General features: G+C 43.2%; 1 protein-coding gene across 1 annotated transcript in view; it reads left to right on the forward strand.

Moving 5' to 3' along the window:
• The window catches only part of LOC134358441 (tyrosine-protein phosphatase non-receptor type 13-like), a 426694-nt gene that overhangs the window by 319864 nt on the left and 81188 nt on the right, over positions 1–25642 (forward strand). The window contains exon 34 of the mRNA XM_063070670.1: positions 7123–7160. Within this exon, the coding sequence (XP_062926740.1) occupies positions 7123–7160 (38 nt within the window). The remainder of the gene's footprint in view (positions 1–7122; positions 7161–25642) is intronic.

Here is a 25642-nt window from a genome sequence, read left to right on the forward strand (position 1 = left end):
GAAAGGAAGCTAGCAAATAATATCAGAGAGGATACTAAAAGCTTTTTCAAGTATATAAAGAGTAAAAGACAGGTGAGAGTAGATAGAGAACCGATAGAAAATGATGCTGGAGAAATTGTAATGGGAGATAAAGAGATGGCGGAGGAACTGAATGAGTATTTTGCATCAGTCTTCACTGAGGAAGACATCAGCAGTATACAGGACATTCAAGGGTGGCAGGGAAGAGAAGTGTGCACAGTCACAATTACGACAGAGAAAGTACTCAGGAAGCTGAATAGCCTAAAGGTAGATAAATCTCCCGGACCAGATGGAATGCACCCTCGTGTTCTGAAGGAAGTAGCTGTGGAGATTGTGGAGGCATTAGCGATGATCTTTCAAAAGTTGATAGATCCTGGCGTGATTCCGGAGGACTGGAAGATTGCAAATGTCACTCCACTATTTAAGAAGGGGGAAAGGAAGCAAAAAGGAAATTATAGACCTGTTAGCTTGACATCGGTGGTTGGGAAGTTGTTGGAGTCGATTGTCAAGGATGAGGTTACAGAGTACCTGGAGGCATTTGACAAGATAGGCAGAACTCAGCATGGTTTCCTTAAAGTAAAATCCTTCCTGACAAACCTATTACAATTTTTTGAGGAAATTACAAGTAGGCTAGACAAGGGAGATGCAGTGGATGTTGTTTATTTGGATTTTCAGAAGGCCTTTGACAAGGTGCCACACAGGCTACTTAACAAGATAAGAGCCCATGAAATTACAGGAAAGTTACATATGTAGATAGGGCATTGGCTGATTGGCAGGAAACAGAGAGTGTGAATAAAGGGATCCTACTCTGGTTGGCTGCCGGTTACCAGTGGTGTTCCACAGGAGTCCGTGTTGGGGCCGCTTCTTTTTACGTTGTACATAAACGATTTGGATTATGGAATAGATGGCTTTGTGGCTAAGATTGCTGATGATACCCTAAAGATAGGTAGTGCTGAGGAAACAGAGAGTCTGCAGAGAGACTTGGATAGATAGGAAGAATGGGCAAAGAAATCGCAAATGAAATACAATGTTGGAAAGTTTATGGTTATGCACTTTGGCAGAAGAAATAAATGGGCAGACTATTATTTAAATGGGGAGAGAATTCAGAGTTCTGAGATGCATCGGGACTTGGGAGTCCTCATGCAGGATACCCTTAAGGTTAATCTCCAGGTTGAGTTGGTGGTGAAGAAGGCGAATGCAATGTTTGCATTCATTTCTAGAGGAAGAGAGTATAGGAGCAAGGATGTGATGTTGAGGCTCTATAATGCGCTGGTGAGACCTCACTTGGAGTACTGTGGGCAGTTTTGGTCTCCCTATTTAAGAAAGGATGTGCTGACATTGGAGAGGGTACTGAGAAGATTCACTAGAATGATTCTGGGAATGAGAGGATTAACATATGAGGAACGTTTGTCCGTTCTTGGACTGTATTCCTTGGAGTTTAGAAGAATGAGGGGGGACCTCATAGACACATTTCGAATGTTGAAAGGCATGGACAGAGTGGATATGGCAAAGTTGTTTCCCATGATGGGGGAGTCCTGGTATGAGAGGGTATGACTTAGGATTGAAGGGCGCCCATTCAGAACAGAAATGCGAAGAAAATTTTAGCTAGAGGGTGGTGAATCTATGGAATTTGTTGCCACGGGCGGCAGTGGAGGCCAAGTCACTGGGTGTTTAAGGCAGAGATTGATAGGTATCTGAGTAGCCAGGGCATCAAAGGTTATGGTGAGAAGGCGGGGGGGTGGGACTAAATGGGAGAATGGATCAGCTCATGATAAAATGGCAGAGCAGACTCGATGGGCCGAATGGCCGACTTCTGCTCCTTTGTCTTATGGTCTTAACCCAGGTGGGATAAATAGCTGGAGAGGAAAGAATCTGACAGGAGAGGAGGATGGACTATCGGAGAGGGGGAAGAAGGAGTAGACTCAGAGGAAGGGGATAGGAAGATAAGACATGGTAGGAGTCCAGAGTTTGGAATAGAAGAAGAGGGAGGGGCAGGGAAACTTTTTTTCCAGATAGAGAATTGATAATCACACCATCAGGTTGGAACATAAGGTGTTGCTCCACCACCTAAAGATGGCCTCGTCTTGGCACTAGAGGTGGCCATGGATTGATATATTGGAATGGGAGGGGGAATCAGAATTAAAATGTTTGGCCACCAGGAAGCTCCACTTTTGGCAGATGGAGTGGAGGTGCTCAAAAGAGTGGTTCCCCCAATTTACCATGGGTCTCACCAGTGTAGAGGAGGCTACATCAGAAGCACTGGACACAATAGGTGACCTGTGACCCCTGTAGATTCACAGATGAAGTGTGCTTCACCTGGAAGGGCTGTTTGGGGCTATGAATGGAGATGAGGGAAGAAGTGAAAGGGCAGCTGTAGCACTTAGGCTGCTTGCAATGATAAGTGCTGGGATGAAGATTAGTGGGGAGGGATGATTACACAAGGGAATCATGGAGGATTAGTGGGGAAGGATCCCTGCACAGATGGCTGAGAGTTGGCGGGAAGGTAAAGATGTGTTCAGTGGTAGGACCACTCTGGATATGGCAGAAGTTGCAGAAAATAATGTATTGGATGTGGAGGCTTATGATTCAATAGGTACATTTAATGTCACATCCTGAAATATGTAACATCCTGAAATTCTTTTTCTTTGCAACCATCCACAAAAACAGAGTGTCCCAAAGAATGAATGACAGTTAAACATTAGAGCCCCAAAGCCCCACAGCTTCCCCCTCCCACGCACAAGTAGCAGCAAGGCAACAACCCTCCTCCCCCACCAGCAAAAATTCATCAGCACGCTTCACCGAGCACTCAAATATGCAGCAAAGCATCAATAAAGACACAGTCTTGCAAGATCCCAAAGACTTCTCGTTCACTCAGTAATTCGACATACCACAGGCTCTCACTCCCCCTAATAAGGGAAAAAGAGGTGCCCCGTTTCACAGTGAGAGGGGAGACATAACAAAACAACTCGCTGATTTATAGTGTTAAAAGTCTGTTGCGTCGCTTTTTGCAAGCTTTGCGCCCAGAGAGTTGGCCCCGGAAAGGCTCAGATCTCTGGACACAGTCCATGGCAGCTAACCCATTGCTCCCGATGTTCTGTGTTCTCCTGCAACATCTCAGTCAGGAGCACCGGCCTTGAATCAGCCCATCTCCAGAGCCACGAAAATCTGGCACCCTAAAGGTGCACTAGTCTTCCAAGCTGCGTCCCTGGGATATCAGAAAGCGGTCGGCCGTGAGACCCTGAGAGCGAGTCCCATTCCCGCAAAGAACCAAAGTCAGAGTGTAACTCCAGGTCAGGGTTTTCAAAAGAACCTTGAAAAGTGAAAAAATGGAGGTATCAAAGATAGAAATAGAGCTGTTTCCGAAAATGCAAGCAAAGGAGTTGCCGTTAGCACTATCTCGACTTTGCTCTACCCTCCGAGCCACGGGGTGGTAGGTTAGGTCAAGAGGAATTAAATCACTGTTACTTGCATTGCATTTTTTGCAACCCAACTGTGCACAAAACAAACTTTTGTATTTAAAGAGTAGATGCCAGAAATACTCAGAAGGTCAACTCTGAGAATCACTGCAGTTACAATGTGTGTTATCTAGAAATTGCATTGAAGGTCAAAGAGCTGTAGTCATCTGTAAAATCTATTTATCCAAAGTTGTGTGGTGATATGTAAAAGTTATTTAGAGACAGCAAGATCCCATAAGATATTTCTGACCTTCCCTTGTAGAGAAAGTATTTGTGCATCTGGTTCAATTCACCTTTTGGTCACAGGTTGCTTCCATGATGTTGAGGGTTGAGGAAAAATGGGAAGTGAGAAGGAAATACTGATATTGTTTACCTGTAATATCAGTGATGGTGAAGCCATATTCTAAAACAGTTTGATTTGGTGGTGTTATGTACAGCAGGTTTGTGTATTTTTATTTAGTTATGCACGATGAAAATTTCTAAAAGGAACGATTATTTATAATATCAACATAATAACACCATTTGGTGATGATGCTGTTGTTACTGGTGATGTCACTGCAGCAAGGTGATGCTACTAATGGATAGTGATGTCACTGGTGCTGGGTGATGCTGCGGTTTGATTATGTTGTCACTGGTGGATAGTGATGTCACTGAACGCTTGTAATGTCACCAGTGCTAGATGGATACTGATAGAAGGTTTTCAGCATTTGTGCGTGCTGCATTGTGATGTCAAGGATATATGGTGACATCACTAATGGCCAGTTACACTTTTGCGAATGTTGACCCTTTCATGTGAATACAATAGAATAGACCTTTACTGTCATTGTTCAAGATGAGATTGTGGTGGTTCTCCAGTATGTTCAAAACAGATATTTACAATAGATGTAGTATGGATTCATTAAAAAAAATCCCATATTTACATGCAACAAGTGACATCAATGGTCCATAACTCTCAAAGACTATTGGCAAGCCAGGATGTAGCACAATTCAGCTGCACAACAGCCCTCTAGAAGGAGTTGTTTTTCAGTCTTACTGTCTTGGCTAAAATGTTTCTGTATCTCCTACCAGTGTCCGGGCAGGGATGAGTGATTAATGATGTTACGTGCGTGTCATATGCATCGAGAGTTGTAGATTGTCTCCAGGTCCAGCAGTTAAGTTCCAGTGAGGTGCTGATCCATCCTAATCACCCACTGGAGTGCTTTGTGGTCTGTCTTACTGCAGCTAGGGTGCCACAATGTCATTCCATATATCAGTATGTTCTTTACCACGCATTGATAAAAATTGTCCAGCAGTTTTTGGGGTAGGTTAACTCTCCTTAAGCACCTCAGGTGGTACAGTCACTGTTGTGCCTTCCCTACTATCAAGGTTGTGTTGATGGACCAAGAGAGCTTCTCAGTGAAGTTCATCCCAAAAACTTGAAACTGGGGACCTTTTCCACTACCTCATCATTTATGAATAGTGGGGCTTGTTCGGGACCTCCTTTCTGTATGCAGATTTGTTATTGTTTGTGATTAGGCCAAATTAGAGTTGTGTTGTCCGCAAATTTGATGACTGAGTTTGTAGCATGAGCAGGAGGTGAGGAGAGAATAGAGAAGTGGGCCTAGTATACAGTCCACCGCGGAGCACCGGTGCTCAGGGTTAGGGGGACAGATGTGGTTGATGTGCACTTGCCTTGTTTCACCATCTTGGTACAATTAATGAGGAAGTCCAAGGTGCAATTACAGGTTGATATGCTAAGACCTAGATTGACAGTCAACTTGATTGGTAGCATGGTGTTTAATGCTGAGCTGTAATAAATGAAAAGCATCCTGACATAGGTGTCCTTGTGCTCCAGGTGTTACAAGACAGAATGAAGGGCGATAGAAATGGCATCTTCAGTTCTCTATTTGCCTTGTAGGCAAACTGGTGCCAGTCCAAGGTAACCGGGATTACGTCCTTGATCTGGGACATGACCAATCTTTTTAAGCACTTGGCAACTTGGTGCTGCATTGAGCACTACTGAAGTTAAGTTACAGCCAGTGTTTTGTCTCATAACTGAATCATGGCTTGAATATAACAGTAAGTATTGAATCTGATTAGGCTGAAAGAGGACTATTTCTCCAATATACTAATGACAGCAGCATGCATTGATGATGAACAGTTATGGTTCATTGATCTGCCATAACAGGCAAGTCATCCTGTCTCATTTTACCTACATTACTGAGGAGAGAATGGATCCATTTTGGTGGCATGAGGATCTTCACAGAGAAAGCAGGGCAGTCTGTCAGAGGAGCAGACAAGCCTTCATCCATTTCAGCCAACAGGTGAAAAGCAGATTAGGTGGTTATTATGTGGGGCAGACCCATGAAAATGCTTTCTGATGATCAGGAAATGTACATGTGAGTCGGTCATCAAGAATTTCACAGACTGCTGAACATTCTGGGATATTGATATTGAATTTTACGTTAATCACATAACTTTTTCTGCTGTTATTTACAAAGATTTACAATTTTTTTGGCAGACTGTTTATATCTTCGATTCTGTGATGACTTTTGGCAGTTGTCCTAGAGGTAGCAGGGTCTACACAATAATCAGAACATTTTCCACTTTGATACAAGCAATGAAGTTTGCTACCCAATGCCCAGTGGGAATGTGCTGAAATTATCTACTGTTCTACAATCCTGCAGTCTTAGTTGTGGACAGATCAGCTTGGCCTATGGTGACCAAGACCAATTGGATGATGGGAACCCCCACCCAAAGCCGTATGTGAGAAATGTATTTTAGGTAAGGATTACCAATGCCTATGGAAATGAACAATGGAATGAATTAGTGCGCAATAAAGAGAAAGGAGGAAAAGGCATATATAGGTATTTGCCTTTGAGTTCCTGCAACATGAGCAGAGAAGTGGGAGTAAATCATCTTCCACCTTGGGCCTATTCCACCATTCACCAAGACATTGACTGATCTGTATCCTGGCCCCTCAAAGGCAGTAAGAGACTACATTGATTGCATGCTTAGACACATCTTGGAACCATTTTTCTTTTATCATAACAGATTTGGAGCCAATGAACAGACTTAATGGTCATCAGAAACCTTTTATGGTGAATAATGTATTTCTATAGAATCTGGAAAGCTCCCCGTTGACTGGAATCCGTTAACCCAATCAGGAAAGAGACATTAATAATGGATCACAAAGGCAAACAATGGAATGTGAAGCTGTTAATTCAAGTTATGTTTGAAGGATCTTCGCATTTTATTGATCTTAGTTTGAATTTCATGCCGGTTTGGCACTGTGTCTGTTGAGTAAAGGACATGATGACCTTTACAATGAGACTTCATACAACCTCTGAAACATTCTTTGCTCGGTTTGTACCTTATTGCAACTGACCTCAACCTCAGCACTTTTAAAGTCTTAGCGTTCACTCAGAAAGCTGTGTTAACTTTGTTGTTGACCATGGCTTCAGCTGTCGAGGTCCTGAGCTCTGGAATTTACACCATAAACATCTCCTATTCTTATCTCCTTTCTTACAACTACCTCTAACTTTGTGATCACCTGCCTTAATGTTAGACAGTACTAACTTTGTTATTGCAAGTCACGTTATCCCCTAGGTAGATTGTTTGTGGTTAGTGTTGTTCTTACATTTAAACCAGTTTTATTTTGCTTCTTCAGGGATGGGAAGCCAGTGATAACAGAAGTATACATGACCGGTAAGTACTGTCTTCAGCAATGTTAAACTAAGGCAGTAACAATAAGCTTACGTGAATTCTAGTACAAATTGTTAATGTTTACCCCAACAGTTCAACAGACCTAATAACCAGCAGACAAGACCAACTGCATGTGTGTGGCAGAGCATTATATATGACAGTGACATGCTTTGATCCCAGAAGGATATGGACATTTGAGTTTTGTTTCTACAGATTAAAACATTGTGATCTGCTAAGGCTTCACTAACTTGTATTTACACAGTTCCTTTACTATCCTATGCTTCTATTTGATGTATGTGGTATTAGGGAAGGTGACCAAAACCTTACCCAAAGAATTATGTTTCAGGGATCATCTTAACTGGAGATTTGGAAGGCTCCAAAGCAAAAGGCCTATGAAGCCGAAAGCTACACCTGCAACCTTTGGGAAGTGAAGGAGTGTGTTTGATATTCAAGCAGGATTAGGCCATTGGGCCTATTGAGACTGCACCACCATTCAATCGTGTCTGATTTATTATCCCTCTCCACCCCATTCTCCTGCCCTCTCCCATAACTTTTGATGCCATTACTACTCACGAACTTATCCTTTACTTTAAATATACCCAATAACTTGATCACCACAACTGTTTGTGGCCATGAATTCCACAGATTCAGCACCCTCTGGCTAAAGAAATTCCTCCTCATCTCTGTTCTGAAGGGATATCCTTCCATGTTGAGGCTATGCCCTCTTGTTATAGACCTCTCCTACTGCATGCTATCTAGGTTTCTCGATACTTGCTTTCAATGAGGTTTCCCTCTCATTCATCTAAACTCCAGCAAATACTGGTCCAAAGCCATGAAAGGTTTCTCATACGTTAACTCTTTCAGTCCCAGGCTCATTCTGATGAAGCTCCACTGCACCCTCTCCAGTGCCAATGCAACATTTTCTTTTACAAAGTGTAGATACAGGCCCAAAACTGCTCACAGTGCAGTCTGACAAATGCCTTATAAATTCTCAGCGTTAAATCCTTGCTTTTATGTTCTAGTCCTCTTAAAATGAATGTTAACATTGAATTTGCCTTCCCTACACCAACTCAAACTGTAAGTTAACTTTAGGGAATCTGCACTAGGATTCCCTAGTCCCTTTGCATATCCAATATTTGAATTTTCTCCTCATTTAGAAAATAGTTTATATTTTAAGTCTTTCTGTCAAAGTGCACAGCCATATACTTCCCTACTTCTTTGCCCATTTCCTAATCTGTCCATGTCCTTCTGCAGACTCCCTGCTTCCTCAACATTATCTGTCCCTCCACCAATCATTGTTTCATCGGCAAATTTGGCCACAAGCCACCAATTCCATAGAACATTAACATAGAACGTGAAAAGTCATGGACCCAAATCTGACCCCTATGGAATACCACTAGTTACTGGCAGCTGACCAGAAGTTTATTCCTACACTTTGTCAGTCAGCCAATCTTCTGTCCATTCTACAATCTTTCCTGTAATATCAAGGGCTCTTATCATGTTTAGCAGCGCCATGTATGGCCCCTTGTCAAAGACCTTATGAAAATCCAAGTAAACAACATCCACTGACTCTCCTTTGTCTATCCTGCCTATTATTTCCTCAAAGAATCCCAACAGATTTGTCAAGCAAGATGTCCCCTTAAGGAAACCATGATGACTTCAGCCTACTTTATCAAATGCCTTCAAGTACCTCAAAACCTCATTCTTAATTGTGAATCCTAGCATCTTGCCAACTATAAAAGGTTCATTGACTCATGATTTCCTCTTTTTTTGCCTTTCTTCCTTCCTTATTAAAGTAAAGGTCCAGATATTTAGAGATTTGGAAAGTGGAATTTGCTATTTGTCATCCCGAAGATGTTACAGAGTCAGGAAGGATCAGAACAAGGATGAAGATTTTCAGTCAAATGTTGATACTTTCCTCAAAACCCCTGCAAGCTTTCAAATAATAGTTAGTCACTTTAAGGCCAAAAGTATTGTGATAAATCTAATTATTAGTAGAGTAGGGAAAATAATATTCCATTTATACAGTGCATGTGGGAAAACATTGAAACCTGAAATCACAAACTCTTAACCTTTCTGTAGATCATTCTTCAACACAAAAGCAATAGGTTGAGTGAACTCGGCCTTTTCTTCTTGGAGCAGCGGAGGATGAGAGGTGACCTGATAGAGGTGTACAAGATAATGAGAGGCATCGATTGTGTGGATAGTCAGCGGCTTTTCCCCAGGGCTGAAATGGCTGGCATGAGAGGACATAGTTTTAAGGTGCTTGGAAGTAGGTACAGAGGAGATGTAAGGGGTAAGAATTTTTTACCCAGACAGTGGTGAATGCGTGGAATGGGCTGCCGGTGGCGGTGGTGGAGGTGGAAACGGTAGGGTCTTTTAAGAGACTCCTGGATGTCTACTTGGAGCTTATAAAAATAGAGGGCTATGGGTAAAGCCTAGGTAGTTCTAAGGTAGGGACATGTTCAGCACAGCTTTGTGGGCTGAAGGGCCTGTATTGTGCTGTAGGTTTTCTATATTTCTATGAGTCAGCAGGGAGACTGTGAAGACATTAGCTCCTTACACAGTCAGTGCAAGAGCTGTATATTACACCTCATAACTTGTCACACGAACAGGCTATAGATGTACAAGTGAGTAGCACAAGCTCTATGTGAGATTATCTCCTCCTTTAGCATTTGATCCTTCAGCGATCAGCTCCTTACATCCCTCTCACCAATGTTCTAAACACAAATGCATGTGGTCAAAGCAATAAGAGATGGATGAATCACATTGCACGGCGAGATGCAAGACACCCCGAGATAAACAAACACAAATTCTTTTGTTCTTGACTAGTGGCGAGATGATAGTGCTTGCTACTCTAACAGATATGTCACTCACCCTTTATACAAGGGGGCCCAGTCTCGTTGCAGCCTCCAGAGCCTGTGATGCAGAAGATGGTACTAGCCGCAAATGAGCGTGGAATTCCTTACAACAGGCAGCAATACAACCAAGGGCTTTCTGCAGTAACAGCTGCCTTGTACAGTGGCCAAGGAGCCAGTCATAGAGCCTCACGATGCAGAAAGAGGCTTTTCGGCCCTTTCTTTATAATAATCTTTATGCCATCTACTTGGTCAGTGGTGGTGGCATCCGTTTGTCTCGCGAGACCATGGATCTGCGCCTGGAAAGTCTTGCTTGTGCCGTCGCGGTGAGGCGATGCTAGAGTGTCCTCTCCAGGGCGCAGGCCTGGGCAAGGTTGTATGGAAGACCGGCAGTTGCCCCTGCTGCAAGTCTCCCCTCTCCACGACACCGATATTGTCCAAGGGAAGGGCAAGGGACGATACAGCTTAGCACCAGTATCGTCGCAGGAGTTGCCAGAACGAGGTTGAAGGCAACGTTGGACTGCCTTAGGGACTCCAGCTCCGGATTTGTCCTCAGGGTTTACTCCCGAAGCCTTTCCCATGAGTGAGTATGGCCGCAAGGCAGCGGAGGTTTGAAATCAGAGTTTCCTTCTCTTAGATGGACTGCCTTCCCAGACTGACGAGCTCCATCTTCCCGAAGCACTGGTTTTAAGGTGCTAGGACCCGCCTTCACCCCTTCCCCTGTCAGTAGAAACAGTTCCGCTGGGCTTAGAGGCTAAGCCACATGAGAAGGCCAGGAGTTGGACTTGGTTGTCAGAGACTATTTGAGGCACATGCCATGAGGAGCACTTTTAGGTAGTGGGAGCTTGTCCCCACTACCACCCCTCAGCTTGACAACCTTGGAACCACTTGGTCAGTAGCCTTTTATTTACTGGTGATTCAGGTGCTTGTCTGGATACTCTATCAACATTGCAGTGTGTCCCACATCCAAACCATCCTTTGAGTGAAAAATTCTTCCTCTAGGGTCTTTATTCTTTGGAGCATAGAGGGTTGAGGGGGGACTTGATAGAGGTATTTAAAATTATGAGGGGGATAGATAGAGTTGACGTGGATAGGCTTTTTCCATTGAGAATAGGGGAGATTCAAAGAAGAGGACATGAGTTGAGAGTTAAAGGGCAAAAATTTAGCGGGAACATGACGGGAAACTTCTTTACTCAGAGAGTGGTAGCTGTGTGGAACGAGCTTCCAGCAGAAGTGGTTGAGGCAGGTTCGATGTTGTCATTTAAAGTTAAATTGGACAGCTATATGGACGGGAAAGGAATGGAGGGTTATGGGCTGAGTGCAGGTCGGTGGGACTAGGTGAGAGTAAGAGTTCGGCACAGACTAGAAGGGCTGAGATGGCCTGTTTCCGTGCTGTAATTGTTATATGGTTATATGGTTAGAGTTCTAAACTTCTCCACCTACAGGAAAGATGTCAATAAGATTGAAAGAGTACAGAGAAAAGTTACAAGGACTCTGTGGGGGCTTGAGGGCCTGAGTTATAGGGGAAGTTTGAGTAAGTTAGGACTTAATTCCCTGACGTGTAGGAAAGTGAGGGGAAATTTGATAGCGGTATAGAAAATTCAGAGTGGTATAGATAGGGTGAATGCAAACAGGCTTTTTCCACTGAGGTTGGGTGAGACTAGAACTGGAGGTCATGGGTTAAGTGTGAAAGGTGAAATATAAGGGGAACATGAAGGGGAGTTTCTTCACTTAAGCGTGTTGAGAGTGCGGAATGTGCTGCCAGCAGAAGAGGTGGATGCAGATTCAATTTCAACGTTTAAGATATGTTTGGATAAGTTCATGGATGGAAAGCTATGGAGGGTTATTGCACCTCATATTCCATTTGGCGAGCCTCCAATCTGATTTTCTCTAACTTCTATTAATTTCTCCTCCCTCTTTTTTCCATTCCCCATTCTGTTTCCCTCTTCCCCTTCTCCTCACCTGCTTATCACCTTCCTCTGGTGCCCCTTCTCCTTCTATTTCTCTCATGGTCCTAGCAGATTCCTTCTTCTTCAGCCCTTTTCCAGTACCACCAATCACCTCCCAGTTTCTCACTTCATCACCCCTCTCCCACCCACCTACCTTTCCCCCTCTAGTGGCTTCACCAATCACCCGGCAGCTTGTACTCCTTCCTCTCCCCCCCACCTTCTTACTCTGGCTTTCTTCCCCTTCCTTTCCAGTCCTGATAAAGGGTCGAGGCTGGAAACATCAGCTGTTTATTCCCCTTTATAGATGCTACCTGACTTGCTGAATTCCTCCAGCATTTTGTGATGTGTTGCTCAGGATTTCTGTCATCTGCAGAATCTCTTGTGCCACCTTACACTTATCAGGACTAAATACCACCTGCCATTCCTCGGCCTATTTTACCTGATGAATGCCATCCTGTAAGCAATGATTTGTCCACCGCACCACCAGCAGCACAGAACTGTACCATGGCTTATTGAATGTTTGGTAATGTGAAGGCACTCCAGTTTGAATACTCACCAATTTGCTTGTATTTCCTTTTCTTATTGTACCTAACTTTAACAAGTTCTGGTATCACCGGAATATCAATTGCATATGTGGTTATTGATGTGTGAATCAACCAGCAAGCTCAGGGGGTTAAGAGAAACACTATTAGTTACACACTTCCAAACGTGCACCCTCTTGCCGTTGACTTCATTCCAAGGCAATTTCACTGTTCACTGCCCTGTTACCCGTAAGAACCTTCTGGAATGGTTGATAATTTCCCACTAAGGTCAGAAAGTCATCTGGTATTTGAGAATCTAAGTGTTCTCATGCGGTCTCGATTGTTAAAACAATGTTACTGCAAAGCACCATTTCCAGCCCAGTAAGGGACCCAGTGTGATACTCAGTCACATTTCCATGTAGCTGTGTGTGGTCCCACAGGGTTAAACATTAAATCCTCATTATTAGTGGGGAATAGGGGTCTGGATCTTCCATGGATAATTAACCAACTTTGGGTACTACTAGTTGTTAAATTTAACCCCCAATCCATTCCCCCACTCACACCTGCCCACACTCTGGGACACTGAGCCACACCAGTACCACACTCCGGAAGCCTCACCCACACTTGTACCACAAAGTGTCCCACACTTTGGACTCTAGTCATAGCCCACCCTGTGCACTGACCTAATGAATACAGCTATGCTTTCCCATTGTTTTGGAACCTCTGGAAAAATATGGAAGTCATGTCTGGGGCCGATCTTGCAAGTACATACATCCCATGGATATTAAGTCAGGTAAAATACCAAGAATGTAGTATAATGGGCAATGAGCAGAAAAACTATTTTAAAAATTGTAATACTATTCCAAATACTACTTAAATAAAACAAAATGAAATCCCTGTGCAGAAAAGTGAAGAAGTGAGAGATGTTCTCTTTAAGGCCTCCAGTGAGGGAGTATGTTCGCCATTGTTAGGAACTGTTTCATATGAACATTCATCCAACCAAAATGCCTTGAGGTTAAGCTGACCATCACTTATGGACAACTGATTACTGGTTCCTAGAACTTATGATATGGTCTTGAGGGTCAATCATCAAAGCTAGCTGAGCTTAGCTGACTGGGCTCCTCCTAAAGTAGCTGGGTAATGGGACATTTTTGGAGGAAAATGTTGGTGAGGGTGGGGGTAGGAGTGAATACAGCACTTGGAATTTTGTGTTCCCTTCAGATGGAGCCATTTCCATTCACCCCTCCCTCTCCTCTTCTGTGTCCTCCATCACCACCCTCTCCTGGATAGCTCTGTGGCCTCGGAACAGAACTGAAAAGTTGCCAGCCTCAGAGGTGATGGCTAAAAGTGAGCACAGAACATAGAGTAGTACAGCACAGTACAATGTTGTGCCGACCCTCAAACCTGTCTAGTAGTCTCTTAAACTTCACTAGTGTATCTGCCTCCACCACTGACTCAGGCAGTGCATTCCACGCACCAACCACTCTCTGAGTAAAAAACCTTCCTCTAATATCCCCCTTGAACTTCCCACCCCTTACCTTAAGGCCACGTCCTCTTGTATTGAGCAGTGGTGCCCTGGGGAAGAGGCGCTGGCTATCCACTCTATCTATTCCTCTTATTATCTTGTACACCTCTATCATGTCTCCTCTCATCCTCCTTCTCGCCAAAGAGTAAAGCCCTAGCTCCCTTAATCTCTGATCATAATGCATACTTTCTAAACCAGGCAGCATCCTGGTAAATCTCCTCTGTACCCTTTCCAATGCTTCTACATCCTTCCTATAGTGAGAACAAGTGGGAACAAAACATGCTGAAGATTTGACAGATCCCCCTCTACCGGTGCACTGGCACAGCTCAGATTAGACCCGAGAAATGTAGCCGTGAATTGATGTAGCACTTCAGGGTGGTACTCATCTCTTTGTTACCACTGAAGTTCTTTCAGGTCTCCATTTTTTATTGGAAATGTCACCAATTTACACGCAGTAAGATTCTACATACAACAGTGTGATGATGAGCCAGTAAGGGTTCAGTAATCTTGACTGGCCAGGATGTTTGGGGTCAACTTTTATTTCTTCTTAAAAATATCACCTTGGAATCTTCCACATTCTGAGAGAACAGAGAAGATCTTAGTTTAATATCTTTTCCAAAGACTCACCCTTAATATTAGGGCCCTTTAAATACAGAAGGTGGGTGGACAGAATACACTATCTATTGTACTGGTATGCATAGACAGTTTGAGAATAATTCCATTCCAAGTACTAACTTAATTCTTAACTGTACTTACCAATCATCAGATTGCTTTGAACTGACTGCTAAGTATTAATATCAAATTGGTGGAGCATTCAACAATCAATAATCAGAGGTAGAAGTTACTCTTTTATGCACAACACTTAAACAATTTATGATGAGGTGGTGATGAGAGAGAACCTTCCTAGGTTCATGGGTTCGGACGAGGTTAAATAGATTGAGGTAAGTATTGATTAGAGGAGACTAGTCTAACTGGTTAGATGGGGAAAATAGCTTTGAAGACCGATTGAATGAATTGTGCTTACTTCTTTGGAACAAAGGAGGATTAGGGGAGACGTGATTGAACTATTTTAGAGGTTCGGGTAAAAAGGAAGGATCGCTTTCTCTTAGCAGGGAGATGTAAACAAAGGGGTTGGCAAGTTAGAGGGGAAATAAAGAATAAATTTTGCCCAAAATGTGTTGGAGGCCTGCAACTCTACGTATTCAGAAACTCTCGTTTGTAGAGTATTTGGATGCGTGTGCAGAAAAGCATGACCAGCAGGATTATGGTCCTATTGTAAAATGTGATTAGGATAAATTGCATGTTTTTCAACACAGACAATCCCAAGAGTCTATGAGGCTGGAAATGCTAAGAAAGAAGAAGTAAAATTAAGAAGAGTGTAGAGTTTGTCTACTTTAAAAATTTCTTCACATAATTAGAATAGCTTGGCTCTTGAGACAGAGTTAATTTTATTACGTCACGAAGGAACCAGAGAGATACTTGAAACCATCTACCATAACAACCATCATGTTATTTTAGACGTGACAGAGTGGGAAGGATGGTGTTACTAGTTAGGGAAAATGTCACGGTAGTGCTCAGTCAGGACAGACTGGAAAACTCATCTAGTGAGGCTTTATGGGTGGAACTAAAATGGGGCTATATTACAGACCACCCAACTGTCCACGGGGTTCAGAGGAAAAAATTGTAGAGAGATCACAGACTGTTGAAAGAAACATAAGGCTATTACAGTAGGTGATTTTAACTTTCAACATATTGATTGGGACTCCCATACTGTAAAAGGATTAAATGGGAAAGAGTTTGTCAAATGTGTCCTGGGAAGTTCCTTTAATCAGTACATAGAAGTCCCAACTACAGAGAGTGCGATCCTATATCCTATAAGGAGACAGGGCAGATGACAGAAGTATGTGTAGGGGAACACTTTGCATCCAGTGGTCAAAGTTATTATGGAAAATGACAGTTTTGGTCCTCGAGTTGAGATTCTAAATTGGATAAAGGCCAATTTTGATGGTATCAGAAAGGATCTGACAAGTATGGATTGGGACAAGCTATTTTCTGGCAAAGGAGTGCTTGATAAGTGGGAAGCCTTCAAAAGTGAAATTTTGAGAGTCTGTCAGAAGAAAAGGTAAAGATAATATGTTTAGGGATCTTTCATTTTCCAGAAATAGTCTTCTTCTTCTTCGGCTGTCCATTGATTTCGATGTTGACTGTGCTGAGAGTTTTTACTCCAACACGCCTTGCGCAGTAATAAGACAGATGGTGTCGTGCCCCCACCATACAGTCTCTCTGGGCTTCCAGATTTGATGCTAAGTGGTACACAGGAGTGTAACAGACTTAGCGGATAAGGAAGCTGCCCTGTCTAGTGATGCTGTACCATTGACCCTTTTGGATTCATCTGCCACAGACACCATCAGACGCTCTGCTGCCGGCGTCCTCGTTGGGTGCAGCCTTTGTCTGAAGAGGCATAACCTACAAAGTAGCAAAGGCATGCTTACTTCCTTAACTTAGCTATCAACGATCCTACTACTGGATCTGGTCTAGTAGTACACCGATGGAACATCACCTTCACGGCTAGGTTAGAACTGCCAGAGAACGCATCTCCACCGTACTTCACTGATGTTCGGCCAGTGTCACACCTACGCCACGGTGAGGCACCAAGGTAGGATTTTGTAGGATTTTCATATCCAGAGATATTAAGGCCCTGGTTAAGGAAAAAACTGGAGGTGCATAGCAGGTATAGGCAAGTAGGAACAAATGAGGTATTTATGGAGTATAAGAAATGCAAGAGAACACTTAAGAAAGAAATTATGAAGTCTAAAAGAAGGCATGAGATTGTCCTAGCAGACAGGATGAAGGAGAATCCTAAGAGATTCTACAGATAAGTTAAGAGGAAACAAACGGATGGCAAGGGACAAAATTTGTCATCTGGAAGATCTGAACGGTAATCTATATGTGGAGCCAAAAGAGATAGGAGAGATCTTAAAAGGATTTTTTGCATCTGTATTTATTCGGGAGATGGACACAGAATTTTTAGATGTGAGGTAAAGCAGCAGTGAGGTCATGGATCCGATGCAGATTACAGAGGAGGAGGTGTTTACTGTCTTAAGGTAAATTAGGGTGGATAAATTCCCACGTCTTGACAATGTGCTCCTTGGACCCTATGGGAGGCAAGTGCAGGAATTGCAGGGGTCATAGCAGAAATATTTAAACCATCTTTAGCAACAGGTGAGGTATTGGAGGGCTGGAGGATAGCTAATGTTGTTCTGCTGTTTAAGAAAGGATCTAAGAATAAACCAGGAAATTATAGGCTGGTGAGCCTGCCATCAGTAGTGGAAAAGTTATTGGAAGGTATTCTCAGGGACCAGACATATGAGTATTCTGGATAGACAGGAACTGATTATAGATAGACAGTGTGGCCTTGTGCATAGTGGGTTGTGTATAACCAATCTTACAGCAAGTTTCCGGGAAAGTTGAAGAAGGCAAGGCAGTGGATGTTGTTTCCAAGGACTTTAGCAAGGCATTTGACAAGGTCCCACGTGAGAGGTTGGTCAGAAAGGTTCAGTTGCTTGGCATTCAAAATGAGATATAAATGGGATTAGACATTGGCTTTGTGGGAGAAGCCAGAGAGTGGTAGTAGATGGTTGCCTCTTTGACTGGAGGCCTGTGACGAGTGGTACACCACAGGGATTGGTACTGGGTCTGTTGTTGTTTGTCATTTACATTAATGATCTGGGTGATAATGTGATTAACTGGATCAGCAAATTTGCCGGTGACTCCAAATTGAGGATGTAGTGGACAGTGAGGAAGACTATCATGGCTTGCAGCAGGATTTGGACAAGATGGAAAAATGGGCTGAAAAACAGCAGATGGAATTTAATGCAGACAAGTGTGAGGTGTTGCACTTTGGGAAGACCAACCAGTGTAAGCTTTACACAGTGAGCATTAAGGCACTGAGAAGTGTGGAATGGATCTGGGAATGCAGGTCCATAATTCATTGAAAGTGCCATTACAGGTAGGCCTTCATAAATCAAACTATTGAGTACAGGGGATGGGTTGTTATGTTGAAATTGTATAAGACATTGGTGAGGCCTAATTTGGAGTATTGTGTGCAGTTTTGGTCACCTAACTACCTACGGGAAAGATGTAAATAAGGTTTGAAAAGAGAAAATTCACAAGGATGTTGCTGGGACTGGAGGACCTGGGTTATAAGGAAAGATTGAGTAGGTAAGGACTTCATTCCCCGGAATGTAGAAGACTGAGGAGAGATTTGTTAGGGGCATACACAATTATGAGGGGTATGGATAGGGTAAATGCAAGCAGGCTTTTTCCACTGAAATTGGGTGGGACCACAACAAACTTCTAAGGGGAACATAAGGAGAAACTACTTTACTCAGAGCATGGTAAGAATGTGGAATGAGCTGCCAGCACAAGTAGCGCATGCAAGCTTGATTTCAACGCTTAAGAGAAGTTTGGATAAGTACATGGATGGTAGGGGTATGGAGAGCTATGGTCCAGGTGCAGTTCGATGGGACTAGGAAGTTTAACTGGTTCAGCATGGACTAGATGGGCTGAAGGGTCTGTTTCTGTGCTGTACTTTTCTTTGATTCTACTATTCGGTAAAACAAGTGAGGAAAAGTGTGAGGATGCATCTCTATTAAAGAGGAAGTGCCACATAGGCTGAGCATGCTCATACTGGACCGCAATGTCAGTGAATGCCTACGATTGTCAGGAAGAGTTGGAGCAGGTCGTATGGGGTGATTGTCAGTCACTGTTCTCTTCCCTTTCATTTTGTTCCTGTGCATTGTCCAACCTCCTGTCATTTTATATACTTCTGTCAAATCTTCCCTTGGGCTTCTCTTCTATAGAGAATATGCTGAGCCTCTCAAATCCACTCTTGTGACTGTAGTCCCTCAACTCAGGAAATATAACCAGATATCTTTTTTTTTGAACTTTCAATAATATATTTGCATTTTTCCAACAATCCAGTGACTAGAACTGAATGCAATAATCTGTACGAAGCCAGACCAGTGTTTTATAAAGGTTCAGCATGATCTCCTGCTTTTATTCTCTGTGCCTTTATGGGTAAAACCCAGAACGGTATATGCCTAACAACTTGGGGAGATTTGGAGTTAGATATGGGATCAAGAGAGAGTAATCACAAAAATATATTAGATTTATACCACATGTACCACTAAAATAAAGCATATCCTTGTCCGTAAAGACTTTGCAAAGTGTCTCTGTAAAAATGTGGGAGAATGAGACTAAAGTGGAATTTTGGCCCCAACACAAAGCGGTACGTGTGATGTAAATCTAATACTGTGCATCAGCCAGGTAACACCATCTCTACTGTGAAGTATGGAGGAGGTAGCATCATGCTATAAGGATGCTTCTCAGCAGCAGGGACTGGAAATCTGGTCAGGATTGGTGGGAAGATGAATACTGCTAAGTACAGAGAGATGCTGAATAAAAACCTGCTAGTCCATGCCGGAAAGCTTAAACAAGGGAAGAAGTTTGCGTTTCAGCAGGGCAACAAACCAAAGCGCACTGTCAGAGCAACCATGGAGTGGCTTCAAATGAAGAAAACTGATGTCGTTGAGGGGTCCAGTCAGAATTCTGACTTTAACCCGATCAAACATCTCTGGCAAGACCTTGAGATTGCTGTCCACTGCCACTTCCCAATGAACCTGACACAGCTCGAACAATTTTACAATGTGGAATGGGAAATCCTGCTCCATCACATTGTGCAAAGGTATTAGAGACTGTGAGAGGTGGTTTGATGAAGCAAAGGAGGGTGAGTACTTTAGAAATGCTGACTTTTCACTTTTTCAGTCTTTAAGTTTTCATGCTTTATAATTTTCCCTGTTTTTGGGGCTCTACTGTCAAAAAAGGAGTATGTGATTCACAAATAAAAATTCTCAGTTAAATTGATCAACATCCCTGATTGTAATAGTCACTTATGCGAACAAAGGGTAGGGGACTGAATATTTTTTCAAAACACTGTAGGAGTTCTTGAAATTTATGGTTTCGGTCCTGAGGCTTCTGTGCATTGGTAGCTGCAAAAAGATGGCATGGCCTGGATGGTGATGAACTTTGATGATGGGTCTTGCCTTTTTGAGGCAGTACCTCCCATAGATACCATAAACGGTGGGGAGGGATGTGCCCATGACGTACTGGGCAAAGTTCATTACTCTCTGCAGCTTTCTACGCATTTGAGTTGTCATACCACACCATGATGCACCCAGTCACAACATAACTGTAGGTACTGGAAACCTGACATAAAAAGTGAACTTTGGAAACACTCAGCAGGTCAAGCAGCGGATGCGGAAAGAGAAACAGTTAACATTGCAGATTAACTACCCTCTATCAGAACCTTCAGGAAGAAGTTATATTCAAAGTTCAAAGAAACAGGCTGCAGAGCTCGATGAAAATCCCAACAGGTCTTCAAACAGATATGTTAGATTTATTTCTCTTTCCACGGATACTGCCTGACCTCCTGAGTATTTACAGTATTTTTTGTTTCTATTGTGGACTTATTTCCTATTAGAAAAAAATAGGTTATGTAGAATTGTTTCAAGCTAATTCTTTTTATGACAGTATTGAAGCAAGTAATTGTACCTGAGAACTAAATGATGGCATCAAGTCACATAGGAAGGGAGAATCAGTCAGTTTTCAGACGCAATGTAGGGTAACTTTGCCTCAGGCTAAATCAGCTGAGCTGGCTGCCACATCCTGATTCTCCGGAGGAATTTGTCTATGAGCATGCACTGGTTTGGATCTTTCCTGTGTGAAGACTGTGATCTCATTGAGTGAGACAAATGAAATGGAACTGTCTCCACAATGGCAGTGATAACTCAGACGTAATTATGCTTTGCTGACTGTATGCAGGCACTGTGTAGGTGTAATCTGGAGCAGGTTCAACCCTGCCTGCTTTCAGATGATGCCTTTTAATTTTTGCTTTACATGCAATGAGCAAATTATGTTGGAAAGCAATTTATTTGCTCTCCACAGTTTTGACATTTGGCCACCATATTATTTTTATCTTTAAGTGGGTCCTGTAAAAAAACTCTAATTGGAATGCATGAACATCCCATCATTCCTATGTTTGTATTAGCCCAGGCACTATAATAAAAGCAGGAAAGGTTAGAAATGCAATGTCGGCTTCTGTCTCTCTCCTGACACCACTGCTCCCTTTTAAATCTTTTCCCTCTCAACTTAAGCCTATGCCCCCTAGTTCTTGGTTTCATTTTCCTATGTGCATTCATCCTATCCCTTCCACTTATAGATTTATACTTCTGTAAGATCACCCATCACTCTCCTACGTTCCAATAACTAGTCATAAGGTGGGAGGAGAAGATGGCGGCGCGACGCAGCTCGCAGCAGCCACTCCGGTGGTGATGTCTGTTATCTGTCAAGTAGGGTGCCGTGCACAATCCTGATTTGATGGAGACAGACGTGAGAATACAGAGGAACATCTGGTGAAACTTCTGAAATGCCTGCTTCACTGCCGCTGCTACTGTGTCCAGGAGGGGAAGGCCCCGAGTCCTCTGCTTTGCTTGTTGCTCGGCGGCCGAGGCGGAGTCGGCACAGGATGGTACTCGGAGAGGCTGTGTCGGAGGGGCTGGTCGGAGGCTCAAAGTTTTCAGATGGACTCAGAGTCTGCTGCGGTCGGGTGCTTCCAATGGTGCTGCATCGGTAAGTTTGCAGCGCTTGGAGGTTCATGGCAGGGAGAGTTTCTCCCTTCTGCCGTCTGCGTGAGATAATGAGGCTATCGGGACTTTGAGACTTTTTTTTACCGTGCCCATGGTCTGCTCTTTATCAAGTTGTGGTATTGCTTTGAACTGTTGTAACTGTATGTTATAATTATGTAGTTTTGTCAGGTTTAGTCTTGGTTTGTTCTGAGTTTTTTTGTGATATCATTCTGGAGGAATGTTGTATCATTTTTTAAGGCATGTATTTCTAAATGATAATAAACGAGGACTGAGTGTCCTCATAATCTAATAATCTGCCCAACTCTTCTCTGTAACTCAGGCCCTTGATACCTGGCAATCTTCTTTGCACTCTTCCCAGCTGATTGATGGCGTTTCTGACAAAAAATGTGCAGGATACTTTGTCACTTTCATGCTCATGGCTTTCTTCTTGCAACTCAGGCAGAAGTAGAGCTAGTGGCAGAACCTTCTGTATTGAAGCAAAGTCATACCAAATGCCACTCACTGGGGTTAACAGAACAATTTTTTAAATTCATTCATTCAAAGAATGTTTTTGGCCACAAAAGCATTTCTCATCCATCCCCAATTGCCCCTCAGCTGAGAAAATGGTTAAGGGTTGCCCATATTGTCAAAAGTGGGCAAATCCAAGTATGAATGGCAGATTTCCTTTACTGAAGAATCTTAAGGAACTATATATGTTTTCACGATAAACTGGTTGTTTTATGGGCCACCTTTAGTGAGTTTAACTTTTTAACCTCCATGTTTATATACTGTATTTGAATTTGAATTTACCAGTAGCTTGATTGGCTTTGAATTTGTATATTGGATTGTTAGTCCAATGCATCCTAGTTCAGCTCATAACCAATAACCCAGACTCTGACCTGAATATAATATGTGACCCAGACTAGTTGAATGGCTCAGAACTTCTTAACCATATCTATTCAGGGAACAGTCCCACTCCGTAAAACTGCATCTACCTGAGAGCAGGCATTTTCCAAAGTCTAATGAAGCTCTACACAGAATGAAAGCAGACCATCAATCACATCACTCTCAACTCTGTAAACAGAGGAGGCGCAGTGGAGCATCTAGTAGAGCTGCTGCCTCTAAGCCCCAGAGACCCAAGTTCAATCCTGACCTCAGGCGTTGTCTGTGGGGAGTTTGTATGTTCTCCCAAGCGACCACTTGATTTTCCTCTGTGTTCTCTGGCTTCCTCCCACATCCCAAAGATGTGCAGATTGGTTGGCTAATTGGCCACTGTAAACTGCCCTCAGTGCGGAGGTGTGTGGTAGATGCAGGAGACAGTTAGACACACAAAATTCTGGAGGAACTCCACAGGCCGGGCAGCATCTATAGAAATGAATAAACAGTCGGCGTTTCAGGCTGAGAACGCTCAACAGGAGGAGAGAGGAAGGGGGAAGAAGCCATAATAAAAAGGTGGGAGGAGGAGAAGGACTAGCTAGAAGTTGATAAGTGAAAACAGGTAAGGAGAAAGACAGGTAGGTGGGGGAGGGGGGATGAAGTGAGAAACTAGGAGATAATAGATGGAAAAGATAAAGGACTGGAGAAGATGAAAACTGATAGGAGAGTAGAGTGGACCATGGGACAAAGGGAAGGAGGAGGGGCACCAAGGAAAGGTAATAAGGAGGTGAGGAGGAGAGGTAAGAGGTCAGAGAGGGTGGAATTGAAGAAGTGGGAAGGAGAAGGAGGAAAATTACCAGAAGTAGGAGAAATCAATGTTCATGCCATCAAGTTGGAGGCTACTTATATGGAATATGAGGTGCTGCTCATCCAACCTGAGAGTGACCTCATCGTAGCAAAAGAGTAGGTCATGCAACATGTCAGAATCAAAAGAGGTAGGAATTAAAATGGTTGGCCACTGGGAAATTCTGCTTTTTGAAGATGGAGAAGAGGTGCTTAACAAAGCAGTTCCCCAATCACCAATGCAGAGGAGGCTGCATCAGGAGCACCGGATGCAATAGATGACCCCAACAGATTGCAGGTGAAGTGTTGCCTTACCGGGAAAGTCTGTCTGGGACTCTGAGTGGAGGTGAGGGAGGAGGAGAATAGGAAGGTGTAGCATCTCTGCAGGGATAAGTGCCTGGAGGGAGATTAGTGGGAGGAATGAATAGACAAGGGAATCATAGAAGGAGTGATCCCTGTAGAAAGTGAAAAATTGGTGGGAGGTAAAGATGTGTTTGGTGGTAGGGAAGGTGGCAGAAGATACGGAGAATGATGTGTTGGATGTGGAGGCTTATGGGGTGGCAGATGAGGATAAGAGGAACCCCTTCTCCCCGCTGTTAAGGCAGTGGGAAGGTAGAGTGAGCACAGATGGTCAGGAAATGGAAGAGATGGGGTGAAAGCAGCATCAATGGTGGAGAAAGGAAAGACCTATTCTTTCAAGAAGGGGGGCATCTTCAGCATCCTAGAAAGTAAAGCCTCATCCTGGCAACTGATGCAGCTGAGAAGAAGAAATTGAGAAATGTATTTTTACAGGAGACAGGGTGGGAGAGGTATAGTCAAGCTAGTTGGGAATCTTTTGTTAGCCTTGGGAATTGGTAGGTTTATAAAAGATATTAATGGAAAGTTTGTCTCCAGAGATGGAGACAGCGAGATCAAGAAAAGGAGGCGGATGTCAAAAATGGGCCAAGTAAGTTTAAGGCCAGGGTGGAAGTTTGGTCTCCAACTGCTTTGCACATCTGGACACTATGATTTTTCCCCATTCTTCTCTACAGAACTGCTCAAGCTCTGTCAGATTGCATGGGGATCATGAGTGAACAGCACTTTTCAAGTCCAGCCACAACTTCTCAGTTGGATTGAGGTCTGGACTCTGACTTGGCCACTCCAGGACATTAACTTTGTTGTTTTTAAGCCATTCCTTTGTAGCTTTGGCTTTATGCTTGGGGTCATTGTCTTGCTGGAAATCAAATCTTCTCTCAAGTCACAGTTCTCTTGCAGGCGGCATCAGGTTTTCCTCTAGGATTTCCCTGTATTTTGCTGTATTCATTTTACCCTCTACCTTCACAAGCCTTCTCGGATCCTCTGCAGTGAAGCATCCCCACAGCATGATGCGTCCACCACCATGCTTCATGGTAGGGATGGTGTGTTTTTAATGGTGAGGTGTTTGGCTTATGCCAAACATAGCATTTATTCTGATGGCCAAAAAGCTTAATTTTGGTTTCATCAGACCATAAAACCTTCTTCCAGCTGACTACAGAGTCCCACACATGCCTTCTGGCAAACTCTAGCCAAGAATTTATGTGATTTTTTGAACAGTGGCTTTCTCTTTGCCACTCTCCCATAAAGCTGCGACTGGTGAAGCACCCGGGCAACAGTTGTTGTATGTGCGGTCTCTCCCATCTCAGCTACTGAAGCTTGTAATTCCTCCAGAGTTGTCATAGGTCTCTTGGTGGCCTCCCTCACTATTCCCCTTCTTGCATGGTCACTCAGTTATTGCAAATGGCCTGCTCTAGGCAGATTTTCATCTGTGCCATATTCTTTCCATTTCTTGATGGTTGACTTAACTGTACCCGAAAGGATATTCAGTGACTTGGAAAGGTTCTTGTATCCATCTTCTGACTTGTGCATTTCAGTAACTTCTTCGTAGAGTTGCTTGGAGTGTTCTTTTGTTTTTATGGTGTAGTTTTTACCAGGATACTGACTCACCAGTATTTGGACCCTCCAGATACAGGTGTATTTTTACCACAATCGATTGAAACACCTTGACTGCACACAGGTCTCCAAAAACAGGTGATCTCCATTTAACTAATTATGCAACTTCTAAAACCACTTGGCTGCACCAGCAATGATTTGGTGTGTCATATTAAAGAGGGTGAATACTTATGCAATCAATTATTTTGTGTTTCTATTGGTAATTAATTTAGACCAGTTTGTAGAGGTCTGTTTTTCACTTTGACACAAAAGAGTCTTTT

The sequence above is a fragment of the Mobula hypostoma genome, chromosome 18 (genome assembly GCF_963921235.1).
Source record: "Mobula hypostoma chromosome 18, sMobHyp1.1, whole genome shotgun sequence".
Classification (NCBI taxonomy): Eukaryota; Metazoa; Chordata; class Chondrichthyes; order Myliobatiformes; family Myliobatidae; genus Mobula; species Mobula hypostoma.